This window comes from Anoplopoma fimbria, chromosome 24, assembly GCF_027596085.1.
Source record: "Anoplopoma fimbria isolate UVic2021 breed Golden Eagle Sablefish chromosome 24, Afim_UVic_2022, whole genome shotgun sequence".
NCBI lineage: Eukaryota > Metazoa > Chordata > Actinopteri > Perciformes > Anoplopomatidae > Anoplopoma > Anoplopoma fimbria.
This window is the reverse complement of record NC_072472.1, coordinates 4443697-4463042: the sequence shown is the minus strand read 5'-3', so window position 1 is coordinate 4463042 and position 19346 is coordinate 4443697. Positions and strand designations below refer to the sequence as shown.

General features: G+C 40.6%; 1 protein-coding gene across 1 annotated transcript in view; it reads right to left on the bottom strand.

Annotated features, from left to right (window-relative positions):
• Positions 1 to 563: 563 nt before the first annotated feature.
• The window catches only part of jade2 (jade family PHD finger 2), a 171506-nt gene continuing 152723 nt past the window's right edge, over positions 564 to 19346 (bottom strand). The window contains exons 12-14 of the mRNA XM_054626084.1: positions 16541 to 16672; positions 4371 to 4516; positions 564 to 1346 (exon numbers count right to left, since the gene is read on the bottom strand). Of these exons, the coding sequence (XP_054482059.1) occupies positions 564 to 1346; positions 4371 to 4516; positions 16541 to 16672 (1061 nt within the window). The remainder of the gene's footprint in view (positions 1347 to 4370; positions 4517 to 16540; positions 16673 to 19346) is intronic.

Sequence of the window (19346 nt, the reverse complement as noted above, 5' to 3'; positions counted from 1 at the left end):
ATCCCAGGTCGACCTTTGTACGTATTCAGACCAGCTCTGGTGTGAAATTGTCTTTCCACTGAACATATTCAAGAAAACAAGGACTCGTTGGATGCATCTCAGGCCATGGAGACCAAGAGCGAAGCAGACCCTGAAACCAGCTTGAATAATAATAATAATAATAATAATAATCATAATAATAATGCCCCGAAGTATTTGTTCCCAAGTCTGGCAGAAATGGGTACTTCAACGCCCAGAAACAAAATGGATCTGAAATACAAAACAAAAGAAGACTACGGGTAATGTTTGCTTCCTATTTGCTGAACGCATCGCATCTCGTGGAAAGCTAGAGAGAAACTGTGGTCCGGTGGAGAAGCTTTTTCTGAACGACAGGCAAAACCGCTACATTCAAATCCCCCCCCTCCCCCCAAAACAAATCAGGTGGGAGCTGAAGAGATTTTTCCTCGGGTACATGTGACAGGGATTTGGTTGAACGACGTCATCCTGCCATGTTTTATGGACTGTTCATTGGGCACACATGGAGAAACGGTTAGTCAAGTTAGGATAATTGTTCCTCAGTTCCTTTATGAGGCCAGCACGCTCCTTCTCAGCAGGTCCTCGTTCCCAGAATGCAACTGCGGCAAGCGGAGTTTGCGTGCGGCAGAGCGTGTGTCCGTCTCACTCTGCTCGCCGTCGGAGAAGTACCCGTCGGTCTCGGTGGCGTTCAGCAGGCACGTGTCCTTCCCCGTGACCGTCAGGCCCGCGGACTCCAGCCCCGCGAGGCCCACACTGACGCCCCGGCCTCTGGCTCGACCCTGGCGGGTTAGACGGAGCCGCGGCACCCTGCCACGAACGATCGCCCCATTATCGGGCAACGTGGACCCGGGGCTAGAGGCCGGACGCGGAGATGAGCTTGCGGTGAAACCAGAGTGGACGCCGTTCCCCGTGTAGACGCTGTCCCACGGGCCGCGGTCCTCCGAGATGTGACAGGAATCCATTTTGGAGATGGGCGGCTGCGGCGGCGGGTCCTTGTTCAGGTCAGAGCTCCTTGTCTGGTGGTGATGAAGGTAATGGTGGTGAAAGGCCTTGGAGGAGCCCCTGGACCTTTCCACTTTGCGGCCCACAGGGCCGGGCTTTTCCTCCGGCACGCTTTCCCGCTGCGTCGCGGCGGAGGGGCTGCTGGAGGCGGAGGCGGTCGCCGCCATCACGGGCGTCTGGGGCAAGGCGGGGGCGGTGGGTTGCGGTTGTCCGCGAGCGCGCAGCTTGTTGCTTCCTCGCGGTTTGCGGCCAAGCTGAGGCGTTTTCCAGGTGGACTGCATGGACTTCTCCATCCTTAGGTTCAGCAGGCTCTCCTCTCCTTGCAGGAGCTGGATGACAGGAGAAGAAGAAAAGAGGTGAGAATGGGAATTGGAGATGAGCGATGAGAGTAAATCGGGAGAGAAGGAAAAAATAGCTTCATGTCTCAAGGTGCAATAAATTTACTAAATGTACTGGCACGTTGATCAATACAACAGTTAATTTTCCTGTTTCTTGGGTTTCTTGTTTGGAAACGCTTAATATTTTAGAACAAAAACTCCCCACCCACCACCACCTACCCACAGTTCCAACCGCTCAACAGTGGAGGATGACAAAGCTGTCATATTCAGTTTACTTTGTGATGTTTAATATCTTCTTTTGTATTGTAAAAGAAAGGAGTTTAATTATTAATGTCAACGACATGTAGGTTTGTTTGATAAGAAGTCATTACTTCACACCCTGTTAAAAAAATCTGGGTTTTTTGCAGATCTTTCACCTTGAGGATATCAGGTTTTCATATTAACATCTCATTCGGTTTTGTTTAAAAACACACCGTGTTCCCGTTTTGTTTTTTGTCCCTGAACACATCCCCTAACAATGGAGTTATATCATGCATTCTGTTCGGAGCCCCCTGCCAATCAATACACAAACAGAGCACATTCCTGAGGAGAACAGCAGGTCAGCCACAGTGCAGCTCCGCTCTGACCATCGAACTGATCAACCCTCAATGTGAAGTGAGCGAAAAACCCACACAAATTAAAAGCTCCACTTATAGGAAGATTTAAACTAAAGGGCTCGATCCAGAGTTGAAATAAGTCTAAGTGGATGCTTAAAGCGATATTTTTACGTGTGTTCGTGTCAAAACTTATGAATGAATGATGTTCATTTTGGGAAACTTAAAGCTGGGGTAGGCAGATTATTCTTGGGGTCTTCGGGTAAGAATTCCATAATGTCATCATATTATATTATTCAGCATGTTGTAATTAAAGTGGTCTGAGAGAAAACTAGACCTTTCAGTTCTGTCTTCTGTCTTTAGTAAAGCTAGCTCGTGATGGGAGACTGTGGCCAATCACCGGTCATTTCAGCGAAAGGGTGATCTACAATTGCAGCTGCATTCCCTTAAGTGGAAGATAGGTTTAATGGCGGAAGATCCTGCTAGGCAACAACTGCTTACACTGCAAAGCAACCACAAAAGGAGGACAGACTTATCACAAATAGGAAGTCTCACAATATCAGCAAATCGTTTCAGAGATGGAGAGAAAATGTTGCCGATAGTTCAGTCTTCTGTTCACGGCTAACGTTAGCAGAAGGCTAAACTATTAGCAACATTTCCGCTCCATCTTTGAAACGCTTCCCCCCATATTGAAGCTCACTATAGCATTGAATCAAAGCATGTCGTCTCTGTAAAGGACCCACAAGTTAGCAAAGAAATCAGAAAATATAGAATTGCCGATAACGATCGGCATGATTTCAAATGAATGACTCGTATAGGTGACTGTATGAAGGTTGTGGGGCCTACGATAGAAACGGGAACGCTGCAGAAGGAAGGCTGTATTCTCAAATTCTGGATTTTATATTTGTTCGCCCTTTCCAAAAAACTTCCTTCCCTGGGGTTCAACCCGAATTACAATACACTTAAAGGTTATAATGTATTTTCTTATCCAGTAACACCAAAAATAAACTGCCTATAAACTGCTTTAATAATATACTACAATAAAAAGCAAACTGTCTTCATTTGACTCTTCAGTGATACTGTAGAAGATATTAACATCCTGGTTTTAAGTCAAGTTATGCCAAGTCAATTTCAATTAAACAGTCCCAGATCACAAACTGTCCTCAAAGGGCTTGTTAAATGTGCTAGTAGAGCTGCAAGGGGGAGCAACTGAAGAACTGGAGCTGTCCCTGTGGACAAAAGCGGTAGTGTTTCCGAGAACCAGAGTCCCTTTAGAAAAAATCTCATTTTAACCACAGGAATTATTATTGAAACACATACTTTGTGTTAAGCAGCTTTAATGTCAGCTGGATCAATGAGCCTTGATTGAAAAGCAAGAGAGCGTCTTCTTTCATCCTCTCACAGGGGAAATTCAGTTTTCAACAACAACACTTTTGCTGGCTGTCAATGGGAGGGTCACACTTGTATTTATGTCCTCATAGAAGAGCCATATCTCTGCTAGAAACTGCAATTTGTTGGAGACAGACTTTAAATTACATTTTGGATATTTATTATTTAGATATTTGAGATAGTTTTTCAGAAAGCAATCATCCAACGTGGGCTAAAACTTTGCGGCTCAAGGGGAATGTCTGATTTTACAGCAAGTTGACAGCATATCTGACCCTTCTATAGTTTATTTTTCTCTCTTAACTCGTGAATATATAATGTGACATTCTCTGCTCTTTGTCCCCGATACAAGACAGGCAGCGAGGGTGGAAAATAAATCATTCAACTTTTCCGTTTACATTTGACTTACTTACCAATCTGGCGTTCTCTCTTTCACTTCTTCTTTTATTCTTTATTCAGGGAATATGTACTAACATTGACGGTTTCTAAGAGTGGCATTTAACAATGTAACAGGACACACAACTGAAGAAATCCTGATAGACAGTAAGATATCAGACAACAGCGAAGGCCGTGTTGACAGATTAATCATCTTTTTTGATGCTCCAAACTATCATTATTATCACGACCTCTACATATTTGTATTATTTATTTGTACAAAACAGGCATTATGAGCTGTTACAATGCATTTTGTGGTACTAAGTCCTCTCCAGCGATTAAGACAGAATTTTCGACTAAGACCTTTATGTAACTTTGGATGTCTGTATTAATCCCGTCTGTAGGAAGGATATTTCCTTATTAGGCCCTGGCACAAGTTTTATCCACCAGTAAGGTGGACTGGGACTGAGATCAAGAGGTGATGGACTGTTTTAACACTGCTGCTGATTTCAACTGTTTGAGTTTTTTGCCATGCGTGCTGCCGTTCACCGCCAAGAGCCGATTGTAGCTCTGTCTAATGAAATCCTGCTCCTTTAACTGGTTCGTAGAGGCGCTGAAATTATCTTTAGCTTACAGATCACGTTTTGGATTCAAGGCCTACCTGGTCGGAGAGCAGGCTGCCGCTCTTGTCCCGATGCTGGGCGCCCAGAGCCCACTGGCTCAGCATGTCGTCGGCCGTGATCTGAACCGTCTGGGCCAGCCAGCTGTCGAACAAAGAGTTGTCCAACGGGAAAGACTTTGACAAACCTGAGGGAAGGAGAAAGGGGAAGGGAGATGAGAAGGGAGAGAGGAGGATGAAGGGAGGGATGTAGATGGAGGATATGAAGACAGAGGGAGTGAGAGAGATGGAGAGTGGGGATGGCAAAGGAATGGGAGAAAAGGGAAATAATTGGTAGGGATGAAGGGAAGAAAGAGGGAGAGAAGGGGGAGAAACACAAAGCAGACAGGTGAAGGGTGCTGCACATTTCTCAGAAATAAAAAAATACTGAAATTGTCGGTGCAGTTTCTTAAACGAAGTAAAAAGCATGAAAAGAGCAACTGCAATGCAAAACCTTAAATCCCACAAATCTGTAAAATACAAGGTTAAATGTTACACTGCAAATAGTGAAAAGTGGTCTTTTGAATACTTTTACTGGGCTGGCAATGAAAGAAGTTGTTTGATTCACAAGAGCATATTAACAAATAATAAAGACTCAATAAGACTTTTGGAAAGTTTAACATTCAAAGCATGAATTTAAGATGACATATCTGAATGCTCAGACAGTAAAGAGCTGCTGTCTATGCAGGTCAGATTTAATTGATTTCGCAGAACCAAGGTTATTGACAAGTGGTTGTAGTGCATGTCATTAACCCAAAATGTCTCGGGTTCGATTCCAGCCATGGGATATTTGTTGCATGTCATACCCCACTCTCTCTCTCTCCCCAATTTCTACATTGTCCTCTGACAAATAAAGGCGTAAAAATGCAAAAAATATAACTTAAAAGAAACTGCAGCTTCTTCCTATTTTGTGCCATAAAGCAAAATAAGAATTTGAGATGGTGTAACACAACATTTGAAGTAAGTGTGGGCTTCATTTGTGATATTCTTGTTTTTTTATGTTAATTATACCAACACGTCAAAATGAATATAATCAAAACTGTAATGTAACATCTTCAAATTGATGTTAATCTCTCATAAAGCTCCTCTAGATGTGGTTTATTTTTCAGTTTTGGCTTCATCACAATCCTAAATGCGAACAGAGAGCCGACTGTACAGTCTGTCTGCACGACAAAAACACCAACCCGACACAGTGACATTTACACTATGCAGCGATAAACTCCAAATCCAAACATGACGTTTCTGTTGCTTCATCAATAATGAAGATATAAACCCATTTTAAAGCAGAAATCCTGTTTCCTGTCCCACTCCCAACACTGTTTTGTGTGTGTGTTTGTGTGTATAATTAGGAGATTTTCATGGCTCCTCTTCTATCATTGTGGGCTGTGAAAGTGCTGCCAAAGCACTGCGTGTCTGTCTGTGGCATTTTTTGTCTCCACACAAACTCAAACGTACACACAATGTGGTGTCGATGGCGAGGCTTAAGGAAAACAGAGAATGGGGGTTGGGATCCATTATAGCTCATGCACTTCTTCTCTCCGGTGCCCACATTTGGGCTTTTATTCCTCACCATCTTTAGACCCTCTAACAGAGCAGTGGTGAGGGACTGGTTGATGGCATTTCATTTAATCAGAATCCAGTATCGAATGGAGATTTTGAAGTTTTTCTGAAACCCTGGCAATTTAATTTAGGGTTTAAAAAAGTTTTACAAGACAGATTAAATGTTTGATATTTAGCTAAATTGCCACTGGAATGATTTGAACATTGCTGATGAGAAGAGATTAAATGGATATTTCACAAATTTGGACCCATATCTGAAGTATAATATACCAACTGTAACCGTTAGCAGGCTAGCAACAGACACACTGACTAAGAAGCATTTATCACTTTTTGTTGTTTTACAGATGACCAAACTCTTCATAATGCACATGAGACCTGAATCCTGTTTTGATAAGAATCTGTGCATTTAGTTTCTTACAAAGAGGTTCACAGGAAATTGGATGATAACAGCCTTAAGACTGTACAGACTTCCACACATGATAGCAATTTTGGACTTCAAAAACAGCATTCTCTCTATTTTTAGGAATGACTATTACTCATAACATCCTGTCAATGTACTAGGGTTGAGTGGATTTCTGGTTTTGACATCTCTCTCGCCATTATGACAAGTTCTGTCAAATTACAACCTGTGACGACTGCGTCACACACTAAATATAACTATTAGCATATCCATTTATGTTGATTTCTTTTGGCTGAAAAACTTGAGTTGTGCTAATAGTAGCATTTTTTTTTGCCAGGGAGAGAAGGCATAATATTCTGTTTAAGAGATGGGGAAAAAAAACAGTAATTTTGTAACAGAAAAAAAATGTTATGAAATATTTGACCATTGCAACAGTTTTTTTGTACAACATCCCCCCTGAGCATTGGGAATGTTATATATATATTTATTTAAAAAAAAAAAAGACAAAATGAATGGCTTAAGAGGAGAGCGATCAACATGGAGTAGTTAGTCTCAAAGAAAACTAAAACCAAGCCAACATAACAACATTTGGGATTTGGAGCCTACAAGAGTTGAGCCCAAAAAAAGAAGAGGCAGTTTGTAAAATAAAAAACACAATGTGTTAGTTTTCCTGCTGATTGTGCAGCTGCTTCACTTTCTGCTTCTTCTTCTTCTTATCATTATTTAGTAGTTATTTGCTGTTGGTAAACCAGCTTAGAGGTGCATTCATGGTCTCTCTTAAACTCATTATGGTTGAATCGGGTGTCAAGTGGAGGTCCGGTCCGTTGTTTGGCTTAATATCAAATCGGTTTGAAATTTATTACAACAGCCCAAACCAACTCCGTAAATCAAGCGTGTAGACAAAGAACAATCTGAGCTATTTCCGCTATTTGTGTTAAAGAAAAACAGCTTTTAACAATTTCATACCAGATCAGAAACAGAACTTTGCACACAGAAACTGCTCTTTGTTGGTATAAAAGGAGGCAAAAATGTATGTTCAGCTAAATAAAAATAATCTTTGACTCCAGAGGGTGTATAATCTAGTGAATGCAATGATTCAATTTAGTTTTGTTATTTAGCCAGGACCAACCATTAACCTGGGAATCTTTTTCATCCACTTTGGGGAAGCAGAGATGCCGATAAAGTTGACAGGAACATTTATAAAAAAAAAGATGCATGCAGATTTATCTAGTCTGAACCTATCTCTCTTTTTCTCCATCTTTCCAGCCTCCCTGTAAATCTTCAGAGCCTATAATGATCTGCCAGCAGGACGGCAGGAGGTGCTGTTCGGGTGGCTTTAACACCAGCTCTACTCCACACTGACACACATACACACACACACACACACACACACACACACACTGACACACATACACACACACACACTGACACACATACACACACACCGAGCCGGTCGTTTCCATGACGCAGCATGTCTCTGCAGGAGTCGAGAGATCTCTGAGGGAGGGAATAGGTGACGGAGGGGAAAAAAAAAGAGCCAGTGTGAAGAAGTGTGAGGAAGACAGGAGGGGATGATGGAGGAGAGGAGGGAGTAGCAGAGTTCAGAGAGAGTAGAGGTGGGAGGGAAACCTAAAACATGGCTCTTTAGTCTTCAGATATGCTTACATTCTCATACATCCTGACGTTTTTTTTCCTTCCCTTTACAACTGGGTATATATAGACACAAGGAGTCTAGAACCGTGCTAGCAGCTCTGTGCACTTTCAGCCAACATTAGCACCCTAACAGGCTAATGCCAATTGGATCGTGTATCAAAGATTGAAGGGATGATCGACGATTTGTTTTTCCATCACCGATATCAAGACCATTTTAACTAACTTTAAGAATGTTTCTAGAATCTGCTCCCTGCTGGGCATTCAGAGACATTTCTTGTGGAGCGGCATGTCCGCCCGCTGAGCCCCGTTGATCAGCACGAGTGACGAGTAAATCTAAATCCTTCATTACCATCCAGATTGCCGCCTCTTTTCCATCAATCTGGATATATCTGACAACCTGCATCCCTGTAGTCCATATGCCTTCTCACCGAAACTTTGCTCTGTGCTCCATAAGACTTGTGAATTTTATGGAAATGGATTTTTTTTTACTTTTGAAGCTTTGACTGAGGTCTTTGACTAAAGCTTTGAATGTCTATCATCATATTTTATGATGTTAAAAAGCTCCTCGAAAAAAGAGTTTTTACTATTGTGGTTGTAAAAATGTAATTTATGGTGCTGTTAGATTGCTGCTACCAAGCGGGAGACTTGACAGTGAAAAAGTTGCTTTTAAAAGGCTAAACAACAACACATTTGTTTAGAAGTAGACTATTTCGTTAGATAAAACATGTTGTGAACTATGGAAATGTTTACATTCATTTTCATTTCATTCAATACATTTTTACTTTTGGACTGACGGTTGAGACGAGAAGCTGCGTCGCTCGCTGTGTGCTTCAGTGAGTGACAGAGCGAGAAGAAGAGAGTTTCTGTAAGTCATTAATAATAATATTTTGATCATTGTCAACATTATGTTGCCAGTCATGGTTGTTTACACTTTAAGGAGATTATGAGACGTCATAGATTTCTTTTTTGCAGTGCATACCCAAATAAATGTATTTCCAGAGGACGCCGACTGTTAGTGGAGCTGTATCTTTTAAAAAAACATCACTCCACTGACTCCTCCCCCTTCCTCTCCTCCTTCCTCAGCTACAGCTAACATGTTGAACTAATGGGGCTAGTGTAAGCTAATGCTATGTATCAAAAAGGTCTAGGTCCATTACAGACGTCTAAAGCCCTTGTTCAAGGCTTATTTGCGTGACAATAACGGCTGCGAAAAAGGCCCCAGGATGGCTTTACAGAACAGCTGATGTCGTTGCAATGATCCGCTAGCCAGCTCTGCTAAGGCAGTGCAGGGTAAGGAATGCACCAGCAGCAGGACAGAGCCAAGACCAGGCCTGTGCATGAGAGAGAGAGAGAGAGAGAGAGAGAGAGAGAGAGAGAGAGAGAGAGAGAGAGAGAGGGAGAGAGGGTGTTGCTAGGTCTGACTACAGTCTGATGATTGTTCTCGGGTGCCAACCGTCTGCCTGGAAACTCAACCAGAAAAACAGAGATAGAAACAGAGAAACTGAATCAGAGTAAAGGTGCAGGAGGAGTAACGGAGCGATCTAAAGACCCATCAGAGCGATGAAGGGGAGATAAGCAGTGCAGCCGGCAGAAAAAGAGTGAACTAAACACCTGAATAAAGAGGCAAAATCACAATCTGACATAATAATGATCAACCAGAATAAAAAAAGCTGAGCATGAATCAACAGAAACGAACCTGTTAGAGTTGCTCTGTACAACAAAAGGGACGTTTTGTCTTCTACCTGTCTCCCACTATAATTTGACAAAATGATTTCACACTGTTCTCAGTGATTTGGCATCATTATCTTTTTGCCAACTGAATGAAATGTTAAATTAAAATAATCCACCTCAATGCAACTCAAAAGGTGAAAAGTTAAAAAGCTATTATGATGCAACCTTGTTTCATTCAGAATGAAAGAACACAGATGAGATGATATAATGCGCTGAAATTCAACAATAATACAGATGAAAATCCATCATACTGCACACAAATATGACTATTTCCTGAACAACAACAACAACCTGAATGTACTGCAGCAAAGACTTTCAGTGCTCTCAGTCACAAAAGTTAAAGAAAGGTACTATCTTTGATGCAAAATAATCCCTAAAAAAACATAAAATCTCACTGAACACTATAAGAGGAAATTCAGACTTCAGCGTAATCCTATCTACCCCCTATTGTATGTATTTATAACCAATATAAACTCCCTAAAGTTCACCAGGTAATTCTTTGTGGAAGTTTTCCACTCAATGTTAATTGCAACAATCAGATTAGATTTGACAAAACAGAACTTTGTCATGGATCAGTTTTTAAGGGTGAAACTCCTCAGAGCCTCTGACGGTGACACCAGGAAGATTTAAAGAAATAATCCCCCTTATCCAAATCACCACTGGCATATGGGCCCCACTAATACACAGTGGGGATAGGGGACAGTTCATGTAAGAGGCAGTTCTGGTACGATGTCTGTCTTCTTGATCCCAGAACACTAAGAAGAAGACAAAGCCTTGGGAGTCAGGACCAGAGCTGACAGAGAACAGATGGCCACACACACACACACACACACACACACACACACACACACACACACACACACACACACACACACACACACACACACACACACACACACACACACACACTGAGACTGTGAGATATGAACACATACGGCATGCAAAAACAAACACACAGATGACACACAGAGACAGGAACAGAATATATATATATATAATATATATATATATACATAACATCGACAAGGGAAAGCATACTTGTGCACACACACGCAGACAAATGATGTGGCAAAAGCCCACCGCACACACAGGAGGGGCTTGTTTGTCATGGTAACACAATGTGAGAGATGATCTCACAGCATCTATTCAACATCAAGTTGCAGTCCTTATCCCTCATCAATCAGACGGAAACACCGAGACGGAGAAAGAGAGGAGGAAAAAAAGAGGAAAAGATAAACAGAGAGGAAGAGGAATACTGAAAGAGATAAATAGAAAAGGAAAGGGAGATAATATCAGAAGAGGAAGTAAATGAAGAAGAGGTAAACTACTCTCCTTTCCTGCGTTATCGTCTCTCCGTTTATTAATCATACTCGGTTTCGACGGGGAAATACTGTCGGCATCCACTGTGGTTGAATAAGGAAATGAGAGACAGTCCTGCGTCATCGCTCACTGTGGGCTTGTGTGGGTGAAAAGCTCAAAAAACATCCCTGTCAGATTGGATCTTGATTGTACAGTTAGATACAAATTTACATATGATGATGGACGTGTTGGAGTCTATAACCAGCATCTTATACTATATATAGGAATTAGAGCAGATACAATGTTTAAAGTCTGACAAATTGTTCATGTTAGATCATTTTTATCTCCAAAAAATGAAGAACTTTATAGTATTCCTGCCAAGGTGAAAATACCCTCTAAACCCCATTCAAGGTTTCAAACCGCTAAAAATAAAATTTTTCAACCACCTTCACTGTTGCCAATGCACTATATTACTAAGAACCATAAGGGGATGTCCCATCACAGGAAACAACTGTAACTGATAAGCAGGTCACACTACATAAAGGTTCAAACTGGATTATATTTAGTAGTGAAAGCTTAATAGGTATGTAGGTTGCATACAATCATTTCAATGACTATATCTCAATGCGAATTGAAGATTAAGCTAATTAACTCCAGGTTATTCAAAAGTGGAATTGTCTTCAGAGGCAGGCGGACCTGATTTTGAGTTTTCTGAAGCTGCAGAGTAAAATCTGACTTCACTTTCATGCAAAAGATTCAAACTGACAAAACCTTCCAAGCATGTTTCTCCCCCCCAAAAAAAGAAAAGAAAAAGAAGCCTGCAGCTGACACACAAAGCCAAAATTTCAAACTGAATCTCTGTGGATGTATGGATGGATTTTATGCTACAGAAATGTTAACAATGGAGAGAGGTTACGCTTGGCTGTATATAATTCCCTCCCCCAAAAAAAAAGCTAAAATCCCACAAAGTCAGAGCCCGTTTTGTTATCGACAGAGCAGCTCTGGGCTTCATCCTTTGATGACAGTGTGAAGTCTTTGTTGGGAGTTTTTTTTTTTTGTAGCTTTGAGCAACATTCTGTCGTGTTCGTTTTTTCGAGATCACAGGAGAGGAACCGAGCTCCTCGCATGTTGCTTTAGTGCTGCTGTCAGCGTGCTAATATGTCCCATTTTAACTATTTCTAATGCTTTCCTTGTGTCTTAATCTGCATCTCACAACTCCTCCTCATCATCAGACAAAGTTCTATATTGTCATTCAGCTGCAGGACTCTGATGACTTGACCTCTGACCTTTTTGAGGATCTATTCAGGAATAAATGACTATAAATATGAACAGCAAAGAGCACAGTTAGTCATCAGAACTAATTTTCATTAATGCTCTTAAATATTAATAATGTACATTAATCGTCTGTGAGGCCCCACAGCTACGTACAGAATGTCACTGCAGGAATATTCATGACTTATTAGATCTGTATACATATAAACAAGGATTATGCAAGACTACAAACCCACCCACCTGATGTCCTACATATAAGAGCTATTCACAGCCGAGGAGCTTGTTTTAAGACGAAGCCTGAAGATATGGAGGACTTTGTTTTTCCAATTTACTCGCCCACACAAACATGGTGTATATCACAAGTGGAGTGTTTCTTTCCCCTTTCTTGTTTACATCTGATTTTCTTTATTTTCTCACGCAATAACAAAAACTTAAATAACATTTAAACAGGAGTTTGTTTTTGTCGAAAACTTTACGGTTTCATCAGCAACACTTTACTTTAGCGTTCAAAGTCACTTTATAAACATTTAATTAATGGTTTATAACACACTATAATGTAGTTATTAGCAGATATAAGTGGTTTAGTAATGTATTTGTCTATAAAACTATACTATATAGTACAGTATAGTATACTATAAATACTCATGTGGACAATGATCAGCTGTGTACCAACAGATTCATTTCAATAGCCTGACACCCATTTAATGGTAAATAACTGGTATATTTTAAGGAAAAGAAACACCAAATTACATGATAAACAAAGAGACCCTTTCCTTTTAGTCCGGCGCTCCATTGATTCAATGAGCCACTGATTGTTAACATCTAATATGTATTCTAAATAGTTTGATCGGTGGTCTCTGTAATGGAGGATCAGAAGGGCTGCTCAGATGACGCATCAATTCTGAATTTAAATGTTATCCATACTCTATTGTCTCACCTGCTCTTCAATTCATGAGCGACACAGTTAATACATAGACAATTTTACAACTTACAATATATTGTAAATGTACCTATATGCATACATGCGTGACCTTTAGAAAAGGTTTACTACAATGCTAAAGGTTGTAATGATCAAATATCCTCCTAAAAGTTATAATTGTTGACAGATACTGTTAATTAAGCGACACTTAAAAAACAAAAAGAGTTTCTATAGAGGCGTATAACTATATTCTAGTGTGAAATATACCATTTATTTAATGTTTTAAACTACAGATTAAGAATGCTATATATGGGGACTTCAATTAAAATGTTACCGTTTCATCAGATGTCCACACTGTCACATAAATATGATAGCTTTCAGTTTGACGATTAGGAGAAAAAAGTTGTTATTCATGCCATTTAAAGGAAAAAAACACTACTGACGCTCATAATTCAATATTTTTAGTGCACAGTCTGTATTTTGTTGACCGTTTCCACCTAAAAGCACAACCATTAATTAGATCTTTATGCTATAAATCATTCAACATGTGTGATTATTACCTTTTTTTTTAATTGGCTTCCAATAGTTATGTCATTTTGAATAAAAGCGAGAGCCTGAAAGATATAACCTGAGAGAGAGAGGAAACACTGTGTTTCATCCTGACAGCGCGCTCTGGTTGTGGCAACGACCGACGGCAACCGGCGCTCATCAAACTGTCACAGCGCCGCCGTCCCGTGAAGCAGCTGCATCGGAAAAAATAAACTGAGGATGTTTTTCGGGGATGTCAGGAAATATGCCTTTTTTACGCCGACACATCCGACAATGCCGACTCTCAAAGCAAACCTGCCTGCCTCAATGAATGCTGATGGAGAGGTAAATAGATGGACATGAACAGAGGGGAAGATATTCAATTTAAAGTCTTAAACTACTGTTTCTTCATTCTTGATTTAAAAACAACAGCCAACACTTTTCTATCGTCGCTAAAATGAAACCTGGATAACTTCTGCAGATTGGAAAACAAATATATATAATAAACTCTCACTGCTTAGTGATGGATAACCTGCTTAAGAGTATCTCCTTGACTTTTATGAGGATGACTGTGCACTAAAATGTTAATTTGCGTCCCAGTAGTAAGACAAGTGTATTGTCTATTCTTGACAACTTAAAAGCTACAGATTCAATCACCACAGCCGCCAGTGTGTGTCCATCACTGAGCCTTTCACTTCAAGTTGCTTTAGATCCGATCTTCAGCTAAATGCCTGTAAATTGATATGAACAAATATCTACGTACGGAAAATCTGCCCGCCCAATTTCCACTTAATATCTGTCTCCAGACGCGTCGTGTGTAGAGCTGATGAATGGATCGCCTTCCAGCAGGACGGACGACCATTATCATCCATTCTCGTCTCACTCATGATGAGGATTGGCAGTGACAGGCCTCTCGCCGTTATTCTGACGGTGTGTCTCGCTCGCTGACGCTCATTAATAACAAAGATTAACTCTGACAGAGCTTCTTTCTCTCTCAGTTCTAACACTTTTTCTGTGCATGTTTTTTTCAACCTCTCATTACCAACTTTTCCCTCCTTTCACCCATGTAAAGGTCTGGATTATGGGTGTCAAATTGCTTTTCTTTGTTTGTGTTTTGACAAAACACAGGGAGACGATGTTTACAATGACACTGATTATGCGAGGTGAGTTGAACTGAAAGAAATGTAAGCGTTAACGAGGTTTTTGCCATAAATTCAGGAGGTTTTGATTTACAGCTCAGTGACAGATTTCTTCCATTGAGACGAGACTGATGTATTGCACATTATGAGGCAGTATTGTGCTTTCATTATCTTGCATAGCGGCAGTGGGAACGTCCTGCTGGGTCCGCTTGTCTTTCATTAACTGTGATAGACAGCGGGGGTTGTGGTGAGCAGAAGCTTTGCAAATGGGAAATGGCTTTGCAAAGATATGTGGTATTGAAAACAAGAAGATAAGTCTTTTTTTTCAACTTGCTTCATGTTGACTGCAACAAAAAGCACTCAGCTGCTGCACTGTATGGTTGAAACATTTTACAAAATCAAGGACGCACCAGATGATTATTTTCATTTTAAGTTATTCTCATACTTAGTCCAATAATTGATAAAGACACAGAATAAAGGAAACAAATGCCCACCATCAGTTCCTTAATTGATTTAGAAACTTGTAATTATAATAATTGTACTAAAGCCTCTATTAATCAACATATGAAAATTAAGGGTACCAAAGATATACTGTTTATAAGGAGTGGACGTAGTTGTAGTGAAGTCACCCATTGGTTTGTGGACCGTGGTTTTTAAGATTTGACGCCATCTTGCTTTTTTGCAATGAGTGAACAGGAAGTGACCATATTTGGACTCGGAGGAGTGACGTAGAGATGAGACCTGTCAATCACAAGGTAGCCCCGCCCTAAAGCATACCCTGCTTTATGGTCTATTTGACTCTAAATGGAGCATAATTTACTAAATGAACATCATGCTGTATTGAAGAAGACTTGAAACTAGAGATTGAGACCATAAACTCATGTTTACAATGTTTACTGAGGGAATAAATCAAGAGAGAAGTAGAGTCATTTTCTCATAGACTTCTATACAACCAGAGGAGTCGCCCCCTGATGGACAGTAGAGAGAATGCAAGTTTAAGGAACTTCCACATTAGCTTTACTTTCAGAACCAGAGGTTGCCGCCTGGTACCAAGCATTCAATCTTACAGTACTGTTGTAGGATGTTTTTTTTCTGGTCGTCTTTCAACCAGAGGGCTTAAACTTTATAATATCCAGGCTTGCATCTCTCTGTGAGCGGCGTTACACCACCAGCTGCCAACAGATTGATGCGTCAGCAGTCCACTGACACTTGATCTTCATTCAGCGACACACAGAAAATGTATGACAACACTGATAATGAAGGCATGTAAGTGGTAGTACACCAGCATGGAAAGGACGCTGACCACAGCTAGTTTTTGTTCAAGGTTGCAGCACTCTTGATGCATAGATAATTTATTTAAGACAAAGTTTTCACACACAAAGTCTTTGTCAGGTCAAAATGAAATAATATCATCATAATTTTGCCGTTATGAAGAGAATGTAAATCAAAAATCAAGGCTACGAATGTGCTGCAACCTTTTAGTCAGCCGAATCTTTCCCATGGACACACAAATACACACATGTGGCAAATGATCAGACAGTGAGTTGACAAACACACACACACACACACACACACACACACACACACACACACACACACACACACACACACACACACACACACACACACACACACACACACACACACACACACACACACACACACAGTATACCTAGCTCTTTTAGCAGGGAGCCATTCTCTGGCTTCAATCTGTCCTTTTTCTTCTCAGGACTACTCTTCCTCCTCTCCTTCCCTTTGTCCTTCCCTGCATTCTGCTTGCTCTTTTCTCCCTTCTGGCTTTTTTCTGCAGGGAGACACAGAAGACGGGCTCATGTTAGGGGTTGTGATTTATTTTATTTAAACTTGAGAGTCGATGAGCCGTGGGAACTTCTTCCTTTCAGATGGAATTTGAGTGAAATGGTAGAATACAAAGAATATTAAAGTGGGAAAAATACAGTGCAAAAAAAGCACCATCCATAATAGTTCAGATCATTTGTTGACATGTAGGAACATTTTTGTATTTGCTACAACACAGCAGAATGAAACACACCTGGATCACATTTTAGTTTTTGCAAGATAGTAAAAATGTGTTTGACATTTAGATAAACACAAAACAATTTAAAGAGATTGTTACAAGACGGAGACAAGAAGAAGGATTAACAGAAAGAATGTGAACTCAAATTTAAAGGTACAGTGTGTATCATTTAGGGGGATCCATTGGCAGATATGGAATAGGCTATATAACATTAATAAGAATGATTTTATGTTTGTCATCACCCAAAATAAAGAATCGTCCTGTTTTTGTTACGTTAGATTACGTTTATTTCAACATATGGAGCAGGTTTTCTTCATGGAGCTGGCTGCCATTTTTTTTCTACAGTAGCCCAAGAAGGACAAACCAAACACTGGCTCTAGATAGAGACATTTGTGCTTTTCACATTTTCACCACCACCCTTCTAAACGCTTTGCACAAGTTTCAGTCGTTTGCAATCTGCAACCTCACCACTAGATGCCGCCACACCCTACACACTGCACCTTTAAACCCAGAGGAAGTAGTTCCCACACATTAAAGAAGAACTAAATCCCAACTTAAAGTCTGAGTGAGATTTTTTTTTTTACAGGATGTCATCTTGGCTGAGCAAACAGTAATTATTTGTAAAGCCAATTTGTGGTTGGCTGAGAAGGTGTCATTGGCTGAATGTGACTCTCCTCCTGATGAGGTGTGTGGATGCAGACGTAGTTCATCTCCAGTGGCACATTTAGCCTTCTGCTCTACCCAGATAAAACCTTAAGGACCCGGGATGCATGTTAATGCTTGTTTTTAAAGGATGTTTAGTATTCTAGTTAAAGGTTGAGGGTGAGGCTGACAGATTCGAGACCCAAGTGGCCTTGAAGAACGAAACCTCAGCTAACCTCAGAGTTAAAACAAGAAAACAACAGTCTAGTCCACCTTTCAGACTTTTTGACAAAGAAAAAAACAACCGCAGCACTGTAAGACAGCCTCTCAAGAAAGAAACCGTGCACATACTGAATATATATATATACATCGTACAAACACATCCGCTGTGTGTTCAGGTCTGTGAGCATGCAGACACACATTGTATGACATGTAACGGAGCCCTGCAGAGCGCCTCCCTGCTGTGAGCTGTCCTCTCCTTCCAGCTGAGTGTGGCAGGGAACACAACAAACACTGATACGTACACATGATCAAAGACCAAAGGAGGACTCCACCTGGAAGGGTGATGCAGTCCAATGCACTAGTTTTGCAACAAACACTGACTTACCAAATTTTACTGTGCATTGGAACTGTGGAAGAATGAATTATTACTACTATTTAGTGGCGGCTGTGGCGTAGTGGAGAGCAAGGTAGTTCTCCAATCAGAGGGTCGGTGGTTCGATACCCGGCTTCGGCAGTCGATGTGTCCTTGGGCAAGACACTCAACCCCAAGTTGCTCCTGAAGGCTTGCCATCGGTGTGGACTGGATGTTGCATGAATGTTAGTTAGAGTCTGATGGTGGCACCTTGCATGGTAGCCTGTCATCAGTGTGTGAATGGGTGAATGATATGTAATATACTACTGATTGTAAGTCGCTTTGGATAAAAGCGTCTGCTAAATGACTGTAATGTAATGTAATTTAAGGAGTCGATATGTTTTCTAATTGTTAATTTATTCTACATTTCCATTTCTGCAGACACCAGATTGATGCTATATAATCTATCATTAATTCCTAATGTTTTTCGATTTATAAAAGCAAAGAGTGCCTGACTGAACGAGGAGTCAGGGCCATGACCAGAAGGGAAGTAGGTAAAAAACTTGAAACCACCAAAAATGATATTCAAATTTTTATAACTGCATCATAACGGATGATTTTGAATGATCTATCAACATGTCTCAAACTCAAATATTCTGATTATTCATTTAAAATATTTAAATTAGTGCTGAAACTAAAAAATATTTTTTAGTTTATAAAATGTCAAAAATTATGATAAAAGTCATAGATGACGCGACAAGCAATTCTACTAATAGAATAATTGATTATTTATGAGCTCTGCATCCAACAGATGCACAAAAACCTTCTTAACACACACACACACAGACACACACAGACACACACACACACACGCACACACACAGTTACACAGCTGTTAAGGAAACGATGCAGACACACTCCACTGACTCTCACATATACAGCTCAGTGATGATCTCTCTCCGTCTCTCAGTCTGTGATATGAGAGGCCCTTATTGTTGGGTTGTCTTGTTGTAACAGACTCCTGCTGTTTAGACAAACACAGAGTCCTGACTGCACGGCTCACTAACTCTCCTGCTGCTGTGCATCATGTTTATATACTGTATATATGTGTGTGTGTGTGTGTGTGTGTGTGTGTGTGTGTGTGTGTGTGTGTGTGTGTGTGTGTGTGTGTGTGTGTGTGTGTGTGTGTGTGTGTGTGTGTGTGTGTCCGTTGGTACAGCAGGTGGC